Source organism: Entelurus aequoreus, linkage group LG11 (genome assembly GCF_033978785.1).
Source record: "Entelurus aequoreus isolate RoL-2023_Sb linkage group LG11, RoL_Eaeq_v1.1, whole genome shotgun sequence".
Classification (NCBI taxonomy): domain Eukaryota; kingdom Metazoa; phylum Chordata; class Actinopteri; order Syngnathiformes; family Syngnathidae; genus Entelurus; species Entelurus aequoreus.
This window is the reverse complement of record NC_084741.1, coordinates 41,671,150-41,695,150: the sequence shown is the minus strand read 5'-3', so window position 1 is coordinate 41,695,150 and position 24,001 is coordinate 41,671,150. Positions and strand designations below refer to the sequence as shown.

Sequence of the window (24,001 nt, the reverse complement as noted above, 5' to 3'; positions counted from 1 at the left end):
TATGGTTGTTATAATGTTTTTAATTAATTAAGTTAGTATTTTATTTTTTAATCAACCAACCAAATAAACTATGTTTATATTTTAGGTACATAAACATTTTACGAACTTCTAATATTTTTCAAATGATCTCATAACTTACAATTATTTTATTTTTTTAAATTAACTAACTAATTCAGCTTTGTTTATATTTTAAGTTTATTTTATTCTTTATTTCGAGAAATTCTAATATTTTTTAAATTAACTCATAAGTTAGTATTATTTAATTTTTTCAATTAACTAACTAATTCAACTTTGTTTATATTTTAAGTGTATTTTGTTTTTATTTTTAAAGCTCCTAACATTTTTCAAATTAACTCATAGGTTAGTATTATTTTATTGTTTTAATTAACTAACTAACGAAACCTTTTTTATATTTTAAGTTTATTTTATTTTTAATTTTGAGAACTTCTAATATTTTTCAAATCAACTCATAAGTTAGTATTATTTTTTAAAATTGACTAACTAATTAAATTTTGTTTATATTTTAAGTGTATTTTATTTTTATTTTGAGAACTTATATTTTTCAAATTAACTCATAAGTTGGTATTATTAAAAATGTTTAATTAACTAATTAAACTTTGTATATATTTTAAGTTTATTTTATTTTTATTTTGAGAGCTTCTAATATTTTTCAAATTAATTAATAAGTTAGTATTATTTTATGTTTTCATTAACCAACTAACCAAACTTTGTCTATATTCTAGGTATATATTTTTTGACGGCTTCTAATATTTTTCAAACGATCTCATAAGTTAGTTAAATTTTTTATTTTCTTTATTCACTAACTAACTTCAACTCTGTTTATATTTTAGTTATATTATATTTTTTACCTTGACAGCTTCTAATATTTTAGATCAGTGGTGATCTAAACATTTTTCCACCAGGAGCCGCATACTGAAAAATCAAGTGTGGAAGGGCCATTTTGATATTTTCACGTTTTGGAAATTGGATGAATCATGATTAATCTCAGCTGATTACTCGCTTGCACAATTAAAATTAGCTTAAGAAAAGACCCCAATATTTGTACACAAATGCAATGGTATTGTCAGAATGTCATCCAGGAACATGTTTCATGTTTTATTTAAATGCATGTCATTTATTTGCACAAAATTTGGTCACAGATTCATCTGAAGTTCTTCCAGGCTGTTTGTTTATTTATTTATGAAATTTGCCGGCGAGCACACCAGCCGGAGTCTCCTCACTCGTATTTGTACTGACGTAGTAGTAGAGGCCACCTTTGTTTACATTCAAATGCTCTAGCTTGCAGTTGGCGTTTACGGTGTGTATGCAGCATGTTTAGCTATTCCCTGCCCTCCAGTGATAATGCCACTTGTAAGAAACTGTTTATTTGCCGCCATTGGTGCGAAGATTATTGACTTAGAAGCTGCTTAGCACTGTGGGGGAACATTAGCCGCTTTCGAGAATTCAACAGTGCGTTGCGTAAATGTTTGTTCGCTTGTTGCTGTCAAATTTGTAGACACAGCTAGAATGTGTCATTAACATGCTTTATCACGATATAACGATAGTATTGAAAACTTCACCGTCTGCAAAATTTATATCACATGTTGTCTATATCAGGGGTGTCCAAATGTTTTGACTTGGGAGCTGCATTGGGCTAAAAAAAATTTGGTTGGGGCCGTAAGTCGACTACATATATATATATATATATATATATATATATATATATATATATATATATATATATATATATATATATATATATATATATATATATATATATATATATATATATATATATATATGTATGTATGAATGTGTATGTGTGTATGTATATGTATGTATATATATTGCCAATGTTCATGTAAGTGGATTTTACTTTTTTTTGTTAAAGTTAAGGATATTTGTGATTTCTGATCGTTTGTGAGGGCAACAAAGGGACTATTGTGCGTGTGCTTCTGCTGGCAGAGCAGCGCATACAAGACAGTTTAGCTTGTCGTTGTTTTTTTGGCTTGTTAGTAAGGAGATATTTGATCCATCTCCCCCTTGTTATATTTGATGTATATTGTGTTCAAAATGTACAAACCTTCACTAAAATATGGACTTGTGTCGAGGTTGGAACCCATTATTCATATTTACATAGTTTTTTATGGAGAAATTTGCTTCACTATACAAACTTTTTGTTTTACGAACCAAGTTCAAGAACTAAGTAAGTCCGTAAATCGAGGTTCCACTGTATTTTTATTATTGTGCTTGTTTGAATTGTGCTGAGGTCAAATGTTAGAACGATCTTTTCAGGGACGATTAAGTCCGCTATCAAAGACAGAAGTTCAGAGCATGTCGGACTCATTTTCATCTCCTGCCATTTTCACAAATATTTAATTGCTTTGTTCTCACAGAGGCATTTGTTTGGAATGCTCCAATTTGTCTTTTAGCTTTCCAGCCCACTTCCCGACACTTTCTCCGAAAATCCTGGGAATCAATACGCGCTCGTCAGTGAAATGAGATTAAGACCAGCTGACGTGTTCATGAAGGCGCGCGTCATGACCTGGCGGCCTAATTTACTAACTTCAACGGAGTTCATTTCAACAAAAAAAACCCCACAGACTACAAAATCAGTCCTGAACTCCACAGCTAACGGATATTTTCTTTACCCCGTCTCTTCTCATTCCGCCCCCTCATGGTCGTGTGAATGTGGAACACTATCTGGATCAGTTAGTCTCCTTTAAGCGGACCGCTCTCGTTTAGGGAGTTCACATGTGGGATATTTATAAGACGTGGGTCAGCAAAGAGCAGAAACATTAAGTTCTTCCTGTTGGCCCAAAGAGTGAGAGTTCACCTCCAAAGATCCGACGCTTGACTTCCCTAAGCGTCGCAAACCACCAAGTCCCCCAAGCAATTCAACTTTAATGTCTTTTTGTTTGCGCAATAACTTGGTAATGTCAGATTTTATTTATCACACAGGGAATAGAGCACGCTAGTATTTTAACCAGGGCGAGTTGTATCTGCTGCCATGGCAAGCAAAACGCCTTGGCTATCATTAATCAGCTCGTGTGTGTCGTGCTTGCATTGATTCTCGTATTTTCCAGACTAAAAAACGCAAAATGTTTATCCATATATTAGCCGCACCGGATATTTACGTTGTGAAATGAGTTATTTACACAGAAAGATTCTGTAGGTGTTTATTTACATACATTAATTGTTTTCAAACTGTACCTGTAACACGGCAGTAAAACGGCTGATCAAACAAAACAGAAGTCATTGTCATGGACCCACTAGCTGCGGAAGCTAGCTCTCCAATGATGTTTTGGCGAATTTACCAAACTGAAACAATACAAACAGAATTCCATTGTAAGTTAATAATACTAACACAGACACTCGTAAACATGTTAGCCTATTAGCTAATGCTAATGACGCTTGCACGTGCAAATAGGCATGAAAACACTCCTACAAACATCATACATGGGACGGTTGAGTAAAAATTAACAGTTGTAGTTATATTGTAAAACCTGCAAACATTGCTTGGCGTGATGAATGAAGAATCCATGCGAGTAAATAAATGATAAATGGGTTATACTTGTATAGCGCTTTTCTACCTTCAAGGTACTCAAAGTGCTTTGACAGACACGCTATGGACGAGAGAAAACAGCTAACACAGGAAACGATAAGCTCGAGTGGAGCCGGAGGAGAGGATACGAACATGACTCGAAGGGGGGAACCATCAGGAATCTACCGGTGCTGTGTGAAGGGACTAGAGAATTTAAGTAGTCAGGCGGAAACGAGTATCAGGTGTGCCGGCAGGTGGCCCCGCCCCCTACCCCGAAAACCAAGCACTGCAGCACAAATTAGACAGGAACAGGACACAGAAGATGCCTTATTTAAGAATTGCAAGTTGAATAATGCTGGTGTTCAGAACATAATCAATCAATCAATTAATCAATCAATGTTTATTTATATAGCCCTAAATCACAAGTGTCTCAAAGGGCTGTACAAGCCACAACGACATCCTCGGTACAGAGCCCACATACGGGCAAGGAAAACTCACCCCAGTGGGACGTCAATGTGAATGACTATGAGAAACCTTGGAGAGGACCGCATATGTGGGTAACCCCCCCCCCCCTCTAGGGGAGACCGAAAGCAATGGATGTCGAGTGGGTCTGACATAATATTGTGAAAGTCCAACACATCAGCGAAAGTCCAGTCCATGGTGGGGCCAGCAGGAACCATCCCGAGCGGAGACGGGTCAGCAGCGTAGAGATGTCCCCATCCGATGAACAGGCTAGCGGTCCACCCCGGAGCAGAGTAGAAAAGAAAAGAAAAGAAACGGCAGATCAACTGGTCTAAAAAGGGAGTCTATTTCAAGGCTAGAGTATACAAATGAGTTTTAAGATGAGACTTAAATGCTTCTACTGAGGTAGCATCTCTAACTTTTACCGGGAGGGCATTCCATAGTATTGGAGCCCGAATAGAAAACGCTCTATAGCCCGCAGACTTTTTTTGGGCTCTGGGAATCACTAATAAGCCGGAGTTCTTTGAACGCAGATTTCTTGCCGGGACATATGGTACAATACAATCGGCAAGATAGGCAGGAGCTTGACCGTGTAGTATTTTATACGTAAGTAGTAAAACCTTAAAGTCGCATCTTAGGTGCACAGGAAGCCAGTGCAAGTGAGCCAGTATAGGCATAATATGATCAAACTTTCTTGTTTTTGTCAAAAGTCTAGCAGCCGCATTTTGTACCATCTGTAATCTTTTAATGCTAGACATAGGGAGGCCCGAAAATAAAACGTTACAGTAATCGAGACGAGATGTAACGAACGCATGGATAATGATCTCAGCATCGCTTGTGGACAAAATGGAACGAATTTTAGCGATATTACGGAGATGAAAGAAGGCCGTTTTAGTAACACTCTTAATGTGTGACTCAAACGAGAGAGTTGGGTCGAAGATAATACCCAGATTCTTTACCGAGTCGCCTTGTTTAATTGTTTGGTTGTCAAATGTTAAGGTGTTATTATTAAATAGATGTCGGTGTTGAGCAGGACCGATAATCAGCATTTCCGTTTTCTTGGTGTTGAGTTGCAAAAAGTTAGCGGACATCCATTGTTTAATTTCATTAAGACACGCCTCCAGCTGACTACAATCCGGCGTGTTGGTCAACTTTAGGGGCATGTAGAGTTGGGTGTCATCCGCATAACAGTGAAAGCTAACACCGTATTTGCGTATGATGTCACCTAGCGGCAGCATGTAAATACTAAAGAGTGCAGGGCCAAGAACCGAACCCTGGGGAACTCCGCACGTTACCTTAACATAGTCCGAGGTCACATTGTTATGGGAGACACACTGCATCCTGTCAGTAAGATAAGAGTTAAACCAAGATAAGGCTAAGTCTGACATACCAATACGCGTTTTGATACGCTCTAATAAAATATTATGATCAACAGTATCGAAAGCGGCGCTAAGATCAAGAAGCAGCAACATAGATGACGCATCAGAATCCATCGTTAGCAATAGATCATTAGTCATTTTTGCGAGGGCTGTCTCCGTAGAGTGATTTGCCCTGAAACCGGATTGAAAAGGTTCACGGAGATTGTTAGACGCTAAGTGTTCATTTAGCTGCTGTGCGACAATTTTTTCGAGAATTTTCGAGATAAACGGAAGGTGGGACACCGGCCGGTAGTTTACCATGAGGTCAGGATCGAGGTTAGGTCTTTTGAGTAGAGGATGAATAACCGCTTTTTTGAATGCTAGGGGAACAGTACCAGAGGAAAGTGATAAGTTTATAATATTTAATACTGATGGACCTAATAATACAAAAAGCTCCTTGATAAGTTTCCCAGGAATTGGGTCAAGTAAACATGTTGTTTGTTTTGTCCCATTTACACATTTTAACAATTCCTCCAATGTTATTTCATCAAAGAGGGAGAAACTATTTTGGAGGGCGGTATCCGTCGTATATACAGTCGTATCTGTGTTAATAGAACCCAGTTGTAGCTGAGATGCATTGTCTTTAATCTCTTTTCTAATGACTTCAATTTTCTTATTAAAGAAATTCATAAAGTCATCTGCTGAGTGGGTGGAGCTACTGGGAGGAGTCCCTTGTTGGGTTAGCGATGCTACTGTACTAAACAAAAATTTAGGATCAATCAATCAATGTTTATTTATATAGCCCTAAATCACAAGTGTCTCAAAGGGCTGTACAAGCCACAACGACATCCTTGGTACAGAGCCCACATACGGGCAAGGAAAACTCACCCCATACTTATTTCTATCTTAATCGTCCTGATAATTTCCAAAAATACAAATCTTAATTTAGGATGTTATATTAACTAAAATCAACTAGGTGAAAGGACAGATTATTTCAGTAGTTTTAGTATTATTTTTCCTCAAATCTAATCTGTTTTATTTTGTGAGCTCCTTGGTGCATTGTGTAGACCAAAGAAAGGGCGGTTATAAACGTCTTGCACAATTTTTTTTTTTAGGGTGCTTTTTCTACAGTACCATTCATTCCCCACGCCTTCACCACCGCTTGAATCCCTTAGGGGTGACAGACGGCTGAGCAGCCTGCCTCCGTAGCCCCCACTCCCTCCCCTCTGTTGCAAGTCTTGTGTATTCTTTGTAACTTCTTTATGTGTGCCATGGCTATTGAGGTTTTTTTTTCTGGCCTCAGTCTGTACCCGCTCCCTGGGAGTCCAGCATTAGACTGAATATTTTTTTATTCTCCCCCCCAAATGTTTACCTGTAAAGAATACCTTTTTAAGGCCCCGTCAGTGGTCCTGCTCTCTCCCTGTAATGGTTGCCAGCTCTTGAGTGGGACTGTGCTGAAAACGTCATTTTGAGTCCTTGTATGTCTTGTACATGTGAAGAATAGACAATAAAGTTGACTGTTGTATACTAGAACACTCCGAACGCATACTTCGATCATCGGGGGAAGTGCCAATGATGCCGGGAGATTTATTGGAGATTGTGGAGGAGGAATACCAATTATTTTATGAAACAGTGTTGTCACAGATGACTTTGCAGTGCTCGAGTTCAGCTTTGCTCTTTTGACATAATCTTCATTTAGCTGAGTGATGAATAAAGAGGACTGAAGAAGCCATAAAAACTAACGAGATCGTAATTGAGGAGCTGTCGCTAATAATAGGAGCTCCATCAGTGCGGACACAGAGGGGATTTAGGAGCCTCACCTCTGTGTGGGAGGAGAGTGGTGTACTATCCTCACCTCGTGTTCGCGCTCGCGTGAATACCTCAAGTCAAGGAGGAGTTGGTAAGAGGCGATGTTGAGAAGATGAGAAATTGAGGTTTCAATACCCAACAGACTCCTGTGACCTATTTCCAACTTGTATTTGTGCGTCAATGCAGCATGAAGTAGGTTGCGTGTCTCTATTTAGTGATTGACCCCAATAAGGACGCAGGAAGTGGCAAGTTGAAGAGGTTCCGATGGTATTAGGCAGACCTGAATCCCAATTCTTCCCCTTAAACTTTGCCCCTTCATCTTAACGCTCGCCCTCACCCCTTGAAACAGACGGCCAAGACCTACAGTCATAAATGGTCAGTGTTGGGCATGCCACTTGGAAAATGTAGTAGGCTAAGCCAGAAGTTACTCTCGATTAAATCACTTTGTTCCAGAAACTTGAGGGTTGCAGGTTGGCTCCCCGCCTCTTGCCATCCAAATCACTGCCGTTGTGTCCTTGGGCAGGACACTTCACCCTTACCCCCAGTGCCGCTCCACTGATGAATGAATGATGGGTGGTGGTTGGAGGGGCCGTAGGCGCAAACTGGCAGCCACGCTTCCGTCAGTTTACCCCAGGGCAGCTGTGGCTACAAATGTAGCTTACCACCACCAGGTGTGAATGTGGAGTGAATGAATGATGTATTCTCTCATCTCTGTGAAGCGCTTTGAGTGTCTAGAAAAGCGCTATATAATTGTAATTCTTAACAAAACCTTTCTACATATAAAGTGCTTTTTTTGATTGATTGATTGAGACTTTTATTAGTACATTTCACAGTACAGTACATATTCCATACAATTGACCACTAAATGGTAACACCCGGATAAGTTTTTCAACTTGTTTAAGTCGGGGTCCACGTTAATCAACATTAAACTGCCTCAAGTTGTTGCTCAGATTAAATAAAATGACAAAACTTTTCTTCTACATATAAAAAGTGCAACATTAAACAGTTTCAAGTCAACTCGGCCTCAGATTAACTTTTCTCCCCCCCATCCTGGCTAACTTGGCAGTAAGAGGATATATGGGCTCATTGTTCTTCCACCATAGAAGTGGGTCAAAATGTAGTTTTTAATGCAATATGGACTTATATCTGCTGCTATAAAAACATTTGTTATTGCTTTAGCCCTGCCTGACTCGCCGAGGATTGGCTGCTTGAATGCGGTGGTGACGCTTCAAATGGGTTAACATGTGTTATGAGAGTAGCGTATGTGTGTGTGTGGCCCTTTAATATTTGACAGCATGTGAAGTGAGTGTGTGGGCGAGCGAGGTGAGGGAGCGGTAGCGTGAGTACGGGAGTGGCTAGTGTTTTGTTGGATTGGCTGTGTGCAAGACCTCAATAAAGCCACGATTTGCAACTAATCGCCGGACTCGTCATTTACCCTGGAGTCCGGAGCTGTGGAGACCCACTGCCGGGTAGAGTGAAGGGTGTTGCCCCGAGAATACATCGGCCCTGGAGGAGTGGCTCCCCTGCGCTCCTCGACTACGGTCCGGAAGCGGGAAGCAGGAAAGGTGCAACACATGTTTGACGTGTTGTCAGAAGCAGCTGCTGAACAATGTCGGCAAACCTCCGTGCTCCATTGTTGTATCGCACAGCCAAAGTGTTCCCAAACGGTAGATCTTAACGAGGCAGGAGGGTCTTCCAGCTCTGGCTTTTACATGTTGTCCTAGCCCGGTTGCTGCTAGCATGTGTACTCGTTCGGTACACCTCCGAACCGAACCGAAACCCCCGTACCGAAACGGTTCAACACAAATACACGTACCGTTACACCCCTATTAATTTGTGGACCTCTCACATGTAAAGACATTATGTTTTCTTCTCTAAATCCTTGTGAGTAAGGTGTTGGTGATAAAAAATGGTTTAAAACTTTTTTTTAAAATAATTTTTCTTAAGAGTGTAAAAATCAAATTCATCCCAAAAATTTTTTTCATGATCGCTTATATATTTGCCTCCAAACCTTTTAAAAAATGCCCAAATCTGAACTGATGCAGGTAAATAAACAGTTGCCTAATAGGGCTCTAGACCGTCGCCGGAAACCTGGAACTGCCACTAAGTCACGTGATTGCAACCCACCAATAAACAAAAGTTTAAAAAAACAAAAAAAAAAACATCTGCTGATGTGTATTTTCATGTTTTTGTGCAGGGCAAAGGACTCTCCACTACAAAAGCGATGTACTAGAGACGGTGGTGCTGGTCAACCCCTCACAAGACACTGTCGTATCTGAGGTGAGGTCCCTCGTTCAGTCAAAAAACTCAGAACCCGGATTCAGATGTTGTGATTAATTGATTAATGATTAACAGTTTTTGAACTCATTGTTGTGTTTTTGGCTAAATTAGGAATATTATACCTAATTCATGAGTGAAAATTGTGTGTATATACCTGTATATACATACTGTATATATGTGTGTATATATATATATATATATATATATATATATATATATATATATATATATATATATATATATATATATATATATATATATATATATATATATATATATATATATATATTTTTTTTTTTGTATTCATAAAATTGTGCACGCTAGAATTGGAATAGACCCTCGTTTATAATGCTGTTCAATTTTCAGTTTATTTGTAATTTAAATTAATTTTTCCAATAAGAAATCCTGAGAATAGAATCAAGCTGTCCCATAGAACTAAGGTAACTGCATAGAAAATCACGCTACTGCAATTTTTAATATAATGTAATTAATTATATAATTAATGCTCTTTAATAGTAACACGTTGTTGGTATTATGACCTTCTTCGGCAGATGTGCACTGTTACGCTTACTCACTATATAACCAAAAAAGGCCACAAATAAGAAAAGGAAAGGTTTTGTTCAGGTTTTATAACGGTTTGTTTAGCTGGTCTAATTTCTTTTTACCGGTATCTTATTTTTGAAATTTTAGGTCATATTCAAAATTGTTGGATCGCTAGACCAAAAGTCAGTCCCAAAATAACTTGAGCAAGTTAATACATCAGAACTCACTGACTCAGCATTTAAAATATGCAGGAAATCGATTAATAAATCTTGTCCATGTCGACGCAATGGAAGTGCAATCGCCTTGATGCTAGTGCGTGTGCGCGTGCGTTTGTGCATGTATGTGTGTGCGCGCGCGTGTGTGTGTGTGTGTGTGTGTGCGCGCATTCTTGTGCGTGTGTGTCTCCCAGATCCAATATCTCATCACCGATTCGGCGGGACACAAGCTTCTGATCTTGAGTGGCCTTAGCTCTGATCACGGTGGCCTTCTTCTTCAAACGGGGGTTTTCACCTACGAGACCTTTGCTAGTATCATCGTAGATCCTGGGGTGAGTCTGTTCTTCTGTCCTGTTCCAGCAAGCAGTACTCTGATGGAGTGTAGCACTGGAACACCTGTAACAGGCTTTAAGTACCAGCTTTGATTTTACATTAAAGGGTTGTATTACTGGTACTACAGATTGGTCAAGAATGTTGACCAGTACTGTATAGTGCATATCAAAAGTCTCTATGGACATTGCAAATGTAAAAAAAACCTTATGTAGTCCGTTCCTCCATGGCAATGACTAACCATTTAAAATGTTTGCCGTAAGTGTAAAAATATGTCAAACAGAAATTCAATATATTTTTTGTATGGCTGCCAGAATCTTACAGTTGTTGGTTTGTCTCTTGTGCAGGTTAGTGAACTACTTGGCCCATTAATCCCCAAGCAGCAGGCTACACTTACTGTGTACTGCCAAGGTGAGGTGGGCTGGAGCTCCCTTGGACAGCAGCCGAACCTCCGGGAATTCCTCCAATACAAACTAAACCCTGAGCTTGTCCTCCCAAAGATGGAGGGGGTCACCGAGTTCACAGAGTACATCTCTGCAACGGTTGACGTTCCTTCGCCTTTTGAACTGCTAGAACCACCAACATCCGGTGGCTTCCTGAAACTGTCGAAACCATGCTGCTACATATTTCCTGGCGGACGTGGAGACTCTGCACTCTTCGCCGTGAACGGCTTCAACATCTTAGTAGATGGTGGCTCCGAACGGAAATCCTGCTTCTGGAAACTAGTCCGTCACTTGGACCGCATTGACTCCATTTTGCTTACACACATCGGTGCCGACAATCTCCCAGGGATCAACGGGATCCTGCAGAGGAAGATCGCGGAACAGGAGGAGGAGAAATCTCAAGGCTCTACCAACCATAGTGATTGGCTCAAGAACCTGATCTCTCCAGAACTTGGAGTGGTGTTTTTCAATGTACCCGAGAAGTTACGCATGCCAGAATCCACCCTAAAAGTCAAACGCAGCATTGAAGAAGCCTCTTTGACTTTACAATATCTTAACAAACTGGGAGTCAGGCCAGAGCCTCTTTTTCGAGTCGTAAGCAACACAATTGAGCCCATTACCCTGTTCCACAAGATGGGAGTGGGCAGGCTTGATATGTATGTTCTCAACCCTGTCAAGGAAAGCAAAGAGATGCAGTTCCTCATGCAAAAGTGGGCTGGCAATAGCAAGGCCAAAACTGGTATTGTGTTGCCAAGTGGAAAAGAAGGAGAAATATCTGTGCCCTACCTGACATCAGTTACCGCCTTAGTTGTCTGGCTTCCTGCAAATCCGACCGAAAAGATTGTCAGGGTCCTTTTTCCAGGAAATGCACCGCAAAACAAGATCCTGGAAGGACTGGAAAAGTTAAAGCACCTTGACTTTTTGCGTTATCCTGTAGCTACACAAAAAGACATGGCCTCAGGAGCTCCTCCTGTTGTAAAACAGACAAAGTTAAAACAAAGGACCGACAGCAAAGAGAGCCTTAAATCTTCCCCGAAGACATCCGCAAAGTTCAGCAAGGAAAAAACAGAAGGACAAGATGATGTCTTGGTTGGTATTGAGACAAAGAGTGTGGCTGTGAAAGAAAACATTCCTGTAAAAAAAGAAGAGAAAAAGCCAACCAAAACCATTAAATCTAAAACTGATGTGCCAGAGAAGAAGAAACTTCTGAAAGAAAAATCCTTGCGAAAACACTCCAAGGAAAGGGTATCAAAGATGGATGAGAAAAAAGACAAAGAGAAGAAAGAGATCAAGAAAATTAGGAAAGACGAGTCGTCTAAAAAAGATGAGAAGAAAGATGTGAAGTCCAAAGAAGACAAAAAGAAAGTGACATCTAAACCAGAGCTGAGAAAAATAGCAAAGCCTGACCTCAAACCTCTCACGCCGGAAGTCCGAAAGACATTACACAAAGCTAAAGTATCAAGTAAAACAAAGACCGGAAAAACAAAACCAGTGAAGGCTGAAGCAGGTGAATTAAAGCCAGAAGGACCAAAGAGTCGTGACGGAAAAGACAACCAAACAGAAGGCGTTCAACTGGAGTCGACATTTAATACAGCTGTTTTGAGTCCTTCTGCGCCTGAAGATATCACCAAGGACTCTGAAATGACCACAGCTAAAGCTGCAGCTGATTTGGCAGAGCCCCTAGGCTGCGATGATGTTGTTCTGCAGATTACTGCTCAAAGTTTTCTCCAAGAGAAGCCAGGAGCACCAGAAACGGAACTCTTAACTGCAAAAGAGTCTCCTGAAAGAGAGGAGGCGAAATATGATGACAAGAAAGACATGGAAGAGACACAAATGTTTGAGGATGAAGGCGCTGCATCCCAGGATGAGGAGGATGACGAAGAAGAGGCTGTAACTGCTGAGGCAAAGAGTGAGGAAGAGGAGGATATGGGCATTGGAGAAGAAGAAGATGAAGAATTCCAGTTAAAGGAGCATGATGGTAGAGACAGAAAAGATGAAACTGAAGAAATGGAGAAAGCGAAAACGCTCTCAGCGAAGGTAGACACAAAAGAGCAGGAAGAGGACGAGGAGCCCGTAGAAAAGGCTGAACTGGAAGAGGTGGAAGATCTCGACGTGATAGCTGATGAAGAGATCAGCAGCGAAGGTGTGGCTGAAGAGCCTATGGTTGGTGAGAGCAAAACTGACGCCTTTACCACTGCCAAACATGAGGAAGAGGAGGAGGAAGAAGCCTACCTATCCAATGTGGAAGGGGCAACAGCTCAAAAAGCAGTAGACCCCATTTCTTATATCCAAGATGAGACCATTCCAGGCTACTCTGAGACGGAGCAAACAATTTCTGATGAGGAGATTCACGAAGAAGCCGAGGAGAAGATACCACACCTTCAGTATGACGTTGGCATGTATGACATCTCGGTTCCAAATCAAACTGGATCATTTGTAAACATTCACGGCATGAGGGAGATGCAAGCTCCAACCATGATTGGAAAAGCTTCCATCCCAGGCGTGCAGGAACAAATATCAATGTTCACCAACATCTTCACTGCCCCTCTAGCGGAAGAAGAGCATGTATCCTCTGCGACGTCTATCACAGAGTATGATAAACTGTCATCTTTCCCCACTTCTATTGCTGAAGACCAGTCAGTTGCATCCACTGTAAATACTGAGGAACCAGTCAAAACCAGATCTACCGATCCCACTCGAGACAAAGACCAAATTCTCTCATCTGGAACGCTTTCACCGTCATCTCTTGAAGAGAAGTCCCCTTCCACTGACTTACAGCTTCCTCTCGAAGAAACAAAGTTGGCTGCTAAGGTACCCGTTTCCCAGGACGACGACGAAGAGGAGGAAGATCAAACTCCTAATGTTGATATCGCTCTAGAAAAACTTCAAGAGGGCTATGCTTCATTACAAATAATAAAGGGACAAGACAAAGATGTTGAAAAGCTGCCTGACTCTTTATCTCCTGCTTCCAATTCTCTAGAAGAGGTCAAGGCAGTCCACTTTCCGGTGGAGGAGGAAAATATAGATGTTGTGGCCCCGAAAGAGGTTTCGTCAGTTGTCCCTACCAGGCTTTTTGGTTCAGACTCAGTAACCTCAGAGAGTGAGGAACGTTGTTTCAGTCCCGATGATATCACTGTAAAAATGGCCTCTCCAACACATTCCGGACCCCCGAGCGTCACTCATTCCCCTCTTCGTCATTCACCAGTTGGAGCCTTCCCGGATTTTGAACTCCAAAAACTTGCCGACACAACTGAAGACCAAATCTTACAGGACAATGAAGCAGTTCAAAAAGACAAAAAGCATGAAATGCATGCCGAAGATGTTTCAACAGTATCTGACAAAACATTTGACAAGGACTTGAAGGAGGTTGCAGGAAATGGCAAGCAGACAGAAACAACAGCAATACAAGATGCATCTTCAACAAAAGTTCAACCACCAATGTCAGGATGGGCTTCTTCGTCCTCAAATCAACAAACACACTTTGAATGTGAAACGCTATTTCTTGCCCACTCTCCAGAAAGAGACACCGATTTCTTTGACGATGACTACGATAAAAAGAAAGATGATAAAGATGATGCTAGATCTGAAGTTGAAACATTTATTGCAGTGGAACAAAAAGAGAAGGAGAACAATAAACATGGTGCCTCTGCATTGCAAGAACTGCAGGATGAGCAGATATCAAAATCTGCACTCCAGGAAGACCGATGTGCCATCACAGATCAGAAGTTAGAGAAAGATGCTAATACATTCAATGTTAAACCTGTGAAAGAAGAGACACTTGATGGTGCCATGAAAGGTTATGTTAAAGTGCTGGCAAAAGATTCAACTCCTGTAGCTGAATTACCCAAAGGAAAAATAGTTGCATCTGAGGAAATACAGGTCATAGATAAAGACTCTAACCTCAAAACCACAGAGGAAGTTGCAGAGACAAAACCTGAAGAAGATCAGATTCAAAGCGTCCATAGCACAGTGCCTGCAAAAGATAAGATGGAGAAAGAGGCAGAAGATGATAAATCCCTCACAAAACCTTGTGAGGACGAGAAACAGGAGAAGATTGAAAAGGACGATACACTGTTTACTCAACTCACCAAAGAAGACGTTGTTTGCGTAGACACAACATCAACTGTTGAGAGTTTTATGGCCAAAGGAAAAGATCAGGAGATGGAGGAAGAGATTACATTTAAAAGTGATAATTTTTCTGCCGTACTACTGAAGTCACAACAGTCACTTGTAGAAAAGGATGTCATTGCATTTTCTGAAAATAAAGTCAGCATGGATGACACTTTGCAAGAAGATGCTTACGCTGATAAAGTCATGGAAAAGGCTGATGATAAGGTGAACACCTCCACTGTCAAACCATCCAGGGAGGAAGAAATGACACTTGTGGATCAAAAGGTTGACATCAAATCTATGGGAGAAGAAACAGATTCAGGAACAATTAAAGAGGGAACATCTACCAAATCCACTAAAGCAGAGGAATCCAAAGATTATTTTGACGTAAAAAAAACTGAAGAAGCAGACAAGAAGGTTGATTTGAAAGAAAAACTCACCAAGGAAGAAGATAAAGAGACACAGAAGGATGAAGGTTATGATAAACAGATTAAGTGTGAAGATGAAAAAATTGAAAAAGCTAAGGACAAGACTGATCGCTCTGACGTTACCTTTGTCCAACTTACGGAGGACGAAAGGCTGGAAAAGAGCGCTCTTAGTGACAAAGAGATTGCAATCCCAGAGACTACGAAGATGAAAGAAGATGACATCTCTGTTGACAAAGGAATTTTAGAGGCTAAAGAGAAAGACTTGGAAACGGATAGCACAAAAACAGAAAAAGGCGACATTGTAGAGTATGTGAAGAATGCAGAAGAAAAAAGGGTTAAAGTTGAAGATTTCAATGAGAAAGTAAAAGATATATTCATTGAAAATGATGACAAGAGAGAGCCTGAGATATGTCCAAGTGGAGACAAATATGACTCCAGGAACGAATCATATTCCCCATATGACACCCAACAAGTTTTAGTGAAGCATGATTCTACTTTTGAGGCTGATGTTAAGATGGATGACATGGTTGTCCAGTCATTACCCCAGGCCATAGAAGAGGAGGTAGATACGAAGAAGATGCATGAAGAATCCTTTAACACACTAACTGCAGCTCCCAGAGAGGAAGGTGCACTGGTGGAAAAAAAGCAGGAATCCTCGGAAGTTGAACCAAGTGAAGAACAGCAAACAGTGCATCCTGAAATCCGGGATTCCCTCCACATGCAGGAAAAAGTGCTCAACGAAGAAGCTAAGGCCATTATCAGTGCAGTTGAAAGAACGGAGCAAGAAAAAGATGATGCTCACGTTGCCGAACTAAATAAGGAAAAGAAGATGGAGAAGGAAGAAGAAAAAGAAATAACATGTGAGGCAGAAGATCTTCCGGAGCAAGAGACAAAGTCAGACAAGATGAAAGAAAGTTCTTTGTCCCACATGAAGGTTGAAGATGCCAGCGAGGGAGAACAGTCTGAAGCTAAAGTAGAAAAATGGGAGCGAGAGGAGTTACAAGAGAAGGACCTTGACAAAACCTCAAAACAATCTGCACAGACCACTTTTAGAGAAACAATGTTGGGTTCAAAGCCCGACAATGAGCCTAACTTCCTGGTTCAGTCTTTAGATGAAGACAGGGAAGATGAAGAGGAGGAGTATATTTGTATGGGCTCTAGACCTTTGTCATTGGAGCCAAAAAATTCAGAACATGGCATCATGTCTGTAGATCAGTTGTCATCCCAAACGTCTTCGTCAAGTGATCAAATTCAGGAGACCACACTCAGACAAAACATAATAGTCATACCTACACTTACAATGCAGGAGCCTTCAATGGATGATGACATCAAAGACGTTTTAACCGAAGAATTAATTCCTTCTTTGGATGCTATGGAAACTGAAATCACTCCTGCATCGCTTTCCCACACGCAACAGCCATCTTTTACTAGTGACACAATAAAGGAGACAACTTCTATTCCAAAACAAGAGCCATCCTTTGATGTATCAGACTCTAAGAGAGAACAAGAGTCCAGCTTGACAGAGACAAAGATTGTATTGTCAGCAATATCTAGTACTGAACCTAGAAGTGCTGAAAATCAGGCCCCGGTCCAGCCTCAAAAAAGCTCTGTGACCATTGTTAAGATGGAACAAGAGGATAAACCTGTTAAGGAGGCAGAGCGGGAGATGGAAGGAGAACGGGAGGTGGCTTCTCCAGGCTTTTCTCAGCCTTGTTCATACTTCCTGTTGGATAAAGACGCTGAAGACAGGGGCTCGAGTGCAAACCGTGAAAACAAGCAGAGTGCTGATAATGGAAGAGGAGGACTGCAAGATGAAAACAGATATTTTGCTGCATCGAAGTATGAACCATATGAAAAGCCAATTTCAAAAGATTCTGTCACAAGAGATGAGACTGCTGAGTTTCCAGGTCATACGTTAGAAATCAGTATGGATGATAACAGGAGAACAAGCCAGACAGGGGCAGCCATGTTTCTTCCGGAAGATCAAGTCAAAGAAGAACCAATGTATTTAAGTGGAATTGACGACAGCCCACAGAGTGAAAGCCACCAATGTGCCTCCCCAAGACATGAAGACCGTGAGAAAGGACAAGAAGAAGAGAGTGTAAGAGAGGAAAGATCAGACATGCCTCCTGCCTCAAAGAGTTTTCCAGCCGTAACCATACAAGACAATAAAATGTCCCAAGAGTCTTATAGGCCCAAAGAGGACAAGCCAGAGAAATCAGAGAAAGAAAAGGAAGACGCAAAGGAAGGAACTTCTGTCGCCTTTCAAATGGGTGAAAGGGATCAGACCCTATTCGGTGCTGCTACTCATTCCACAGGACCACAATCAAGACAAGACACCTCAGATGATGATGCCTCAGCTACTGTAGTACATTTTGGAGAAGTCACAGAGAAGGCCACGGAAAATAAAGAGAATGAACAATCTGTAGAATTCCTGAAAGACAGGATAGATTTCTCTGATCATGAAGACTCTCCATCTGGTCGACATTCACCAGCAGAAAAAGACTCTTTTCCCCCAGGTGCTTCATGTTCAGGAAGGCAAGAACAGGCAAACGGATCAAGAACAGGGTCAGCCTCCTCATGTGTAGGACAGCAGATAGATGACAACATCCGCGCTTCGGACAATGGTCAATCCCTGTTAGAATGTCCCAAAGGCAAAGAAAACTTAATAGACATAAGATTACTTGTCGAGAGTGAAGATTTTAATGTTGATGATGATGATGATGATGATGAAGATGAGAATGACGAGGAGGAGGATATGAGTGACGTTGAGATGGAAAAGGGTGCCAGAGAGCAGTCTGAAAAGGAAACCTGCAGGAGTAGTCCTGATGATAAAGTCACATTAACTTCCCATGAGGACGTAAAGACAACACCTCCTGGTGTGAGCTTCCTGAAAGAAGAAATTTCCTTTAAAGTTTCATCCGATGATGCCTCAGATAATGAAGCCTTTGAGATGTCGAAGGAGGACACAAGTAAAAAAATATCATCTAGTGACACAAACCTTGAAAAGAAAGACTTCTATGGAGCAACAACTGCTGATATGACTCTCCCTGAGACCAAAAGTAAAGATGAAACAACACCATCACCAGGCATCAGCGCATTCAAAATGGAGAACATTTGTTTGAATACCTCACATGAATCAAAGGAAATTGAAGACAAAAAACAGTTCTCCCCTATAACACATAGAAAGTCATCAATTGCTGAGGATGTTGCTTCCTCTGAGGTGCAGCAAGCAAAGAAAAAGGATGAGGACAAAGCATCTCTAGCTCCACAATCAAGCATTCTGACAAAAGATCATAGCCAGTCATCACCCACAAGCAGCCTCAATAGCAGCTCAGCACCATCTGACCAGCCAAAGACCACATCTAGTCCTGCATCCGATCTCTTTGCTCTGCAAACTGGAAGCTATGCCGATATCGGACAGAGCGGGCCAAGAGAAAACGCTGAGCAAATGGAGTTCAATGAAGTTGGTCAAAAAGATCCGCACCACGTAGCCCCAACAGATGTATGCCAGCCAGTAAGGTTAAGTGATGAGGAATATTACCAAAGAGACACCCAAGTAGAAAGTGCGATTGCAACGCAAAGTTCAGATCTTACGGCAAAAACGGGGGATGAGCTTCTCACATCCACCACTTTGGCGTCTTCCTCTGCAACCAGTGCTGCATCCCTTTTCTCAAGTTCTGGCCCTTTTAGCCACCAGTTTGAAGACTATGATGAAAGGTTTGTTGGCATATCAAGCTGCTTAGCCCAAGAGGTGCCACCATTGAGTAGTGACTTTCTGAGCTCAGCCTCTAGTGGCCTTCAGAGAGACGAGTACATGGAGGTGATGACAAAACATACAGACGAGTACTTCCAGTCAGAGAAGGCCAAAACGTCACCCCTGCAAAATACTGACCCTTTAAAACAGGACGAGACATTGTCCACATCTCAAGCTTGTTTTGATGTCGCCCCACAGAGGGCTGAACAAACTGACAGGACATCCCAACAGACAACACCGGACAAAGACCCAAGCCCCCTACCATGTGACTCTGAATGTCAAAAAATGTCAGTCGTGACGCACACTGCTCAACACACCACCTCGGTTTCTTCAGCTAATACAAGTGGTGCTCTGACTACCTCATGTGCCATCACCGACCTGCCCGTTGCAGAGGAAGTAAAAGAGAAGGTTAAGACACCTGCGGTTGAAAAAGAGAAGCCTATCGACTCTAAAGTGGAAAAGGAAATTAGTAAAACAGCAAAAGGACAAGAAGAAGTAAGGATTCTGGAAGAGAAGATTTGCAAGGACGGTGATAAACTGATAAAGCCTTTTGATCCAAAGATGAGTGAAGAAGTAGATGTCAAGAAAGAGGAAATAGAAGCTGAAAGTCCAGAGGAGAGGGAAGGCTTTTTGGATAAGCTACAGGAGAGATTCGGGGTAAGGCGGAAGAGCAGTATATCTGATTGGGAGCTGCTACAGAAGCCAGATGATTTCCCAAGTGCCCCTCCACCAGGTTATGGTGACCAAGAGGAGGAAGCAACGGAAGCCTTTGAGTGGATGGCAAGCATCCACGGTGCTTCTCTGTTCTCCTCAAAAGTAACCTCTCTCACAGACACACCGAGCAAAGCAAAAACTGATCGTCCATCCGACTTGAATACCCGAGCCACTTCTCCATACCCTATGGTGGACTCGTCCTATGAATATAAACAGCGTAAAGGAGAACTCTCTCCCTCTTTCATCAACCCAAGTCCACTTCAGTTCTCTGGTGACGAGGGCGAAGATGACGACCGACGTGCCCGCTCCCAGGAAGGAAGAGATGCAGATCATGAACAAAGATCAGTAAAAAGAAAGTCACACAAGACAAGGCGCCACCACACACACCACGGAGATGCTGCTTCACATGGGATGACCGGAACATTAGCTGGAGAGGAAACACCTCCCACATCCGTAAGCGAGTCATTGCCTTCACAGTCCGATTCCGATGTTCCACCAGGAACGGAGGAGTGTCCTTCCATCACCGCAGAAGGTAACCTGGACTCAGATGAAGAGGCTGAACATCTGCCTGTAGACAAACTGTCTGCTTCTGGTGCTGCCAGTGGCCAACGCACTCCCAGTGCCGAGGCAACTCAGAAAACGCACGATCCACTTCCCACCTCCATTAAAGACTCTCCTCCACAACCTCCCCATCCAGATGTGTGCATGGTGGATCCAGAGGCTCTTCTTCTTGATAACAGGAGCACAGAAAAAGTTCCCAAGAAGGACCACAGGACCACCAGGAGCCTCAGAAAGTCCAAACCAAAATCGACTTCTCCTGCTCGGAAAGGGGAAGTCAGAAAGAGGTCCTCCACTCCAGTGAAACAGGCTCACAAGGACTCTGCTTCACCTCGATCAACCTCCCTTAGGAGAAAGGACCCAGAGAGGACCTCCAAGCTGGTCAAGATGTCTGAGAACCAAGGTTCACGCAGTGACCTCCTTAATCCTAGTAAGGTCCTCGTCAATGGAGTGAAGAGCAGTGCAGGTGTGTTCCATTTTTTATCATTTTCAAAATATTCACATGCATCTTCAAATATTTCTGGGCCAGACTGGGGACACATACAGTCGTGGTCAAAAGTGTACGTACACTTGTTAAGGACATAATGTCATGGGTGTCTTGAGTTTCCAATAATTTCTACAACTCTTATTTTTTTGTGATAGAGTGATTGGAGCACATACTTGTTGCTCACAAAAAATATTCATGAAGTTAGTTTCTTTTATGAGTTTATTATGGGTCTACTGAAAATGTGACCAAATCTGCTGGGTCAAAAGTATACATACAGCAATGTTAGTATTTGGTTACATGTCCCTTGGCAAGTTTCACTGCATTAAGGCGATTTTGGTAGCCATCCACAAGATTCTGGTTGAATTTTTGACCACTCCTCTTGACAAAATTGGTGCAGTTCAGCTAAATGTGTTGGTTTTCTGACATGGACTTGTTTCTTCAGCATTTTCCACACGTTTAAGTCAGGACTTTGGGAAGGCCATTATAAAACTTTCATTCTAGCCGGATTTAGCCATTCCTTTACCACTTTTGACATGTGTTTGGGGTCATTGTCCTATTGGAACACCCAACTGCGCCCAAGACCCAACCTCCGGGCTGTTGATTTTAGGTTGTCCTGAATAATTTGGAGGAAATCCTCCTTTTTCATTGTCCCATTTACTCTCTGTAAAGCACCAGTTCCATTGGCTGCAAAACAGGCCCAGAGCATAATATTACCACCACCATGCTTGACGGTAGGAATGGTGTTACTGGGATTAAAGGCCTAAACTTTTCTCCTCCAAACATATTGCTGGGTATTGTGGGCAAACAGCTCAATTTTTGTTTCATCACATGGACAACGATAAGACCTTTTGGAGGAAAGTTCTGTGGCTTCAGGACAACCTAAAATCATCTCCCCGGATGTTGATGATTTAGCTGAACTGCACCAATTTTGTCAAGAGGAGTGGTCAAAATTTCACCAGGAGCTTACCAGAAGCTTGTTGATGGCTACCAGAAGCTCCTTATTGCAGTGAAACTTGCCAAGGGACATGTAACCAAATATTAACATTACTGTATGTATACTTTTGACCCAGCAGATTTGGTCACATTTTCAGTAGACCCGTAATATATTCATAAAAGAACCAAACGTCATGAATGTTTTTTGTGACCAACAAGTATGTGCTCCAATCACTCTATCACAAAAAAATAAGAGTTGTAGAAATTATTGGAAACTCAAGACACCCATGACATTATGTATGTTCTTTACAAGTTTATGTAAACTTTTGACCACGACTGTATTATTGATCTTTACTTAAAAAACTAGCATGTTTAGAGTTTTGTGTTCTTGCAGTGAAGTTTTAGGAACATCTAAGTATTCTTGCTGGAGTAAAAAAAGAAATACAAGTAAACGGTATGCGTCTGTTCAGGAAACAACTCTCAGAAAGCCACTTCGGGTGTCCCTCCTGGACCGCCAGTCTATGTGGACCTGGCCTACGTGCCCAACCACTGCAGCGCCAAGAATGTCGACCAAGAGTTCTTTAGGAGAGTGCGGGCGGCGTACTATGTGGTGAGCGGGAATGACCCGAGCGGCGGGGAACCTAGCCGTGGAGTCCTGGACGCCCTGCTGGAGGGCAAGTCTCAATGGGGCTCCAACCTGCAGGTATTCAGTCATATCCATACAGTTTTTCTGTTGTGTCCATCTTGTCATGATCCCAATGTGGTTCTGCTCATACGCACAATATTCAAACCCTGTTTCCATATGAGTTGGGAAATTGTGTTAGATGTAAATATAAACGGAATACAATGATTTGCAAATCCTTTTCAACCCATATTCAATTGAATGCACTACAAAGACAATATATTTGATGTTCAAACTCATAAACTTTGGGGTTTTTTTGCAAATAATAATTAACTTAGAATTTCATGGCCGCAACACGTGCCAAAGTAGTTGGGAAAGGGCATGTTCACCACTGTGTTACATGGCCTTTCCTTTTAACAACACTCAGTAAACGTTTGGGAACTGAGGAGACACATTTTTTAAGCTTCTCAGGTGGAATTCTTTCCCATTCTTGCTTGATGTACAGCTTAAGTTGTTCAACAGTCCGGGGTCTCCGTTGTGGTATTTTAGGCTTCATAATGCGCCACACATTTTCAATGGGAGACAGGTCTGGACTACAGGCAGGCCAGTCTAGTACCCGCACTCTTTTACTATGAAGCCACGTTGATATAACACGTGGCTTGGCATTGTCTTGCTAAAATAAGCAGGGGCGTCCATGGTAACATTGCTTGGATGGCAACATATGTTGGTCCAAAACCTGTATGTACCTTTCAGCATTAATGGCACCTTCACAGATGTGTAAGTTACCCATGTCTTAGGCACTAATACACCCCCCATACCATCACAGATGCTGGCTTTTCAACTTTGCGCCTATAACAATCCGGATGGTTCTTTTCCTCTTTGGTCCGGAGGACACGACGTCCGCAGTTTCCAAAAACGATTTGAAATGTGGACTCGTCAGACCACAGAACACTTTTCCACTTTGTATCAGTCCATCTTAGATGAGCTCAGGCCCAGCGAAGCCGACGGCGTTTCTGGGTGTTGTTGATAAACGGTTTTCGCCTTGCATAGGAGAGTTTTAACTTGCACTTACAGATGTAGCGACCAACTGTAGTTACTGACAGTGGGTTTCTGAAGTGTTCCTGAGCCCATGTGGTGATATCCTTTACACACTGATGTCGCTTGTTGATGCAGTACAGCCTGAGGGATCGAAGGTCACGGGCTTAGCTGCTTACGTGCAGTCATTTCTCCAGATTCTCTGAACCCTTTGATAATATTACGGACCGTAGATGGTGAAATCCCTAAATTCCTTGCAATAGCTGGTTGAAAAAGGTTTTTCTTAAACTGTTCAACAATTTGCTCATGCATTTGTTGACAAAGTGGTAACCCTCGCCCCATCCTTGTTTGTGAATGACTGAGCATTTCATGG

General features: G+C 41.7%; 1 protein-coding gene across 1 annotated transcript in view; it reads left to right on the top strand.

The window, feature by feature from the left end:
- Nucleotides 1-24,001, top strand: part of map1ab (microtubule-associated protein 1Ab) — a 69,299-nt gene that overhangs the window by 43,171 nt on the left and 2,127 nt on the right. Inside the window, exons 3-6 of the mRNA XM_062063294.1 lie at nucleotides 9,371-9,453; nucleotides 10,406-10,543; nucleotides 10,889-21,017; nucleotides 22,442-22,674. Of these exons, the coding sequence (XP_061919278.1) occupies nucleotides 9,371-9,453; nucleotides 10,406-10,543; nucleotides 10,889-21,017; nucleotides 22,442-22,674 (10,583 nt within the window). The remainder of the gene's footprint in view (nucleotides 1-9,370; nucleotides 9,454-10,405; nucleotides 10,544-10,888; nucleotides 21,018-22,441; nucleotides 22,675-24,001) is intronic.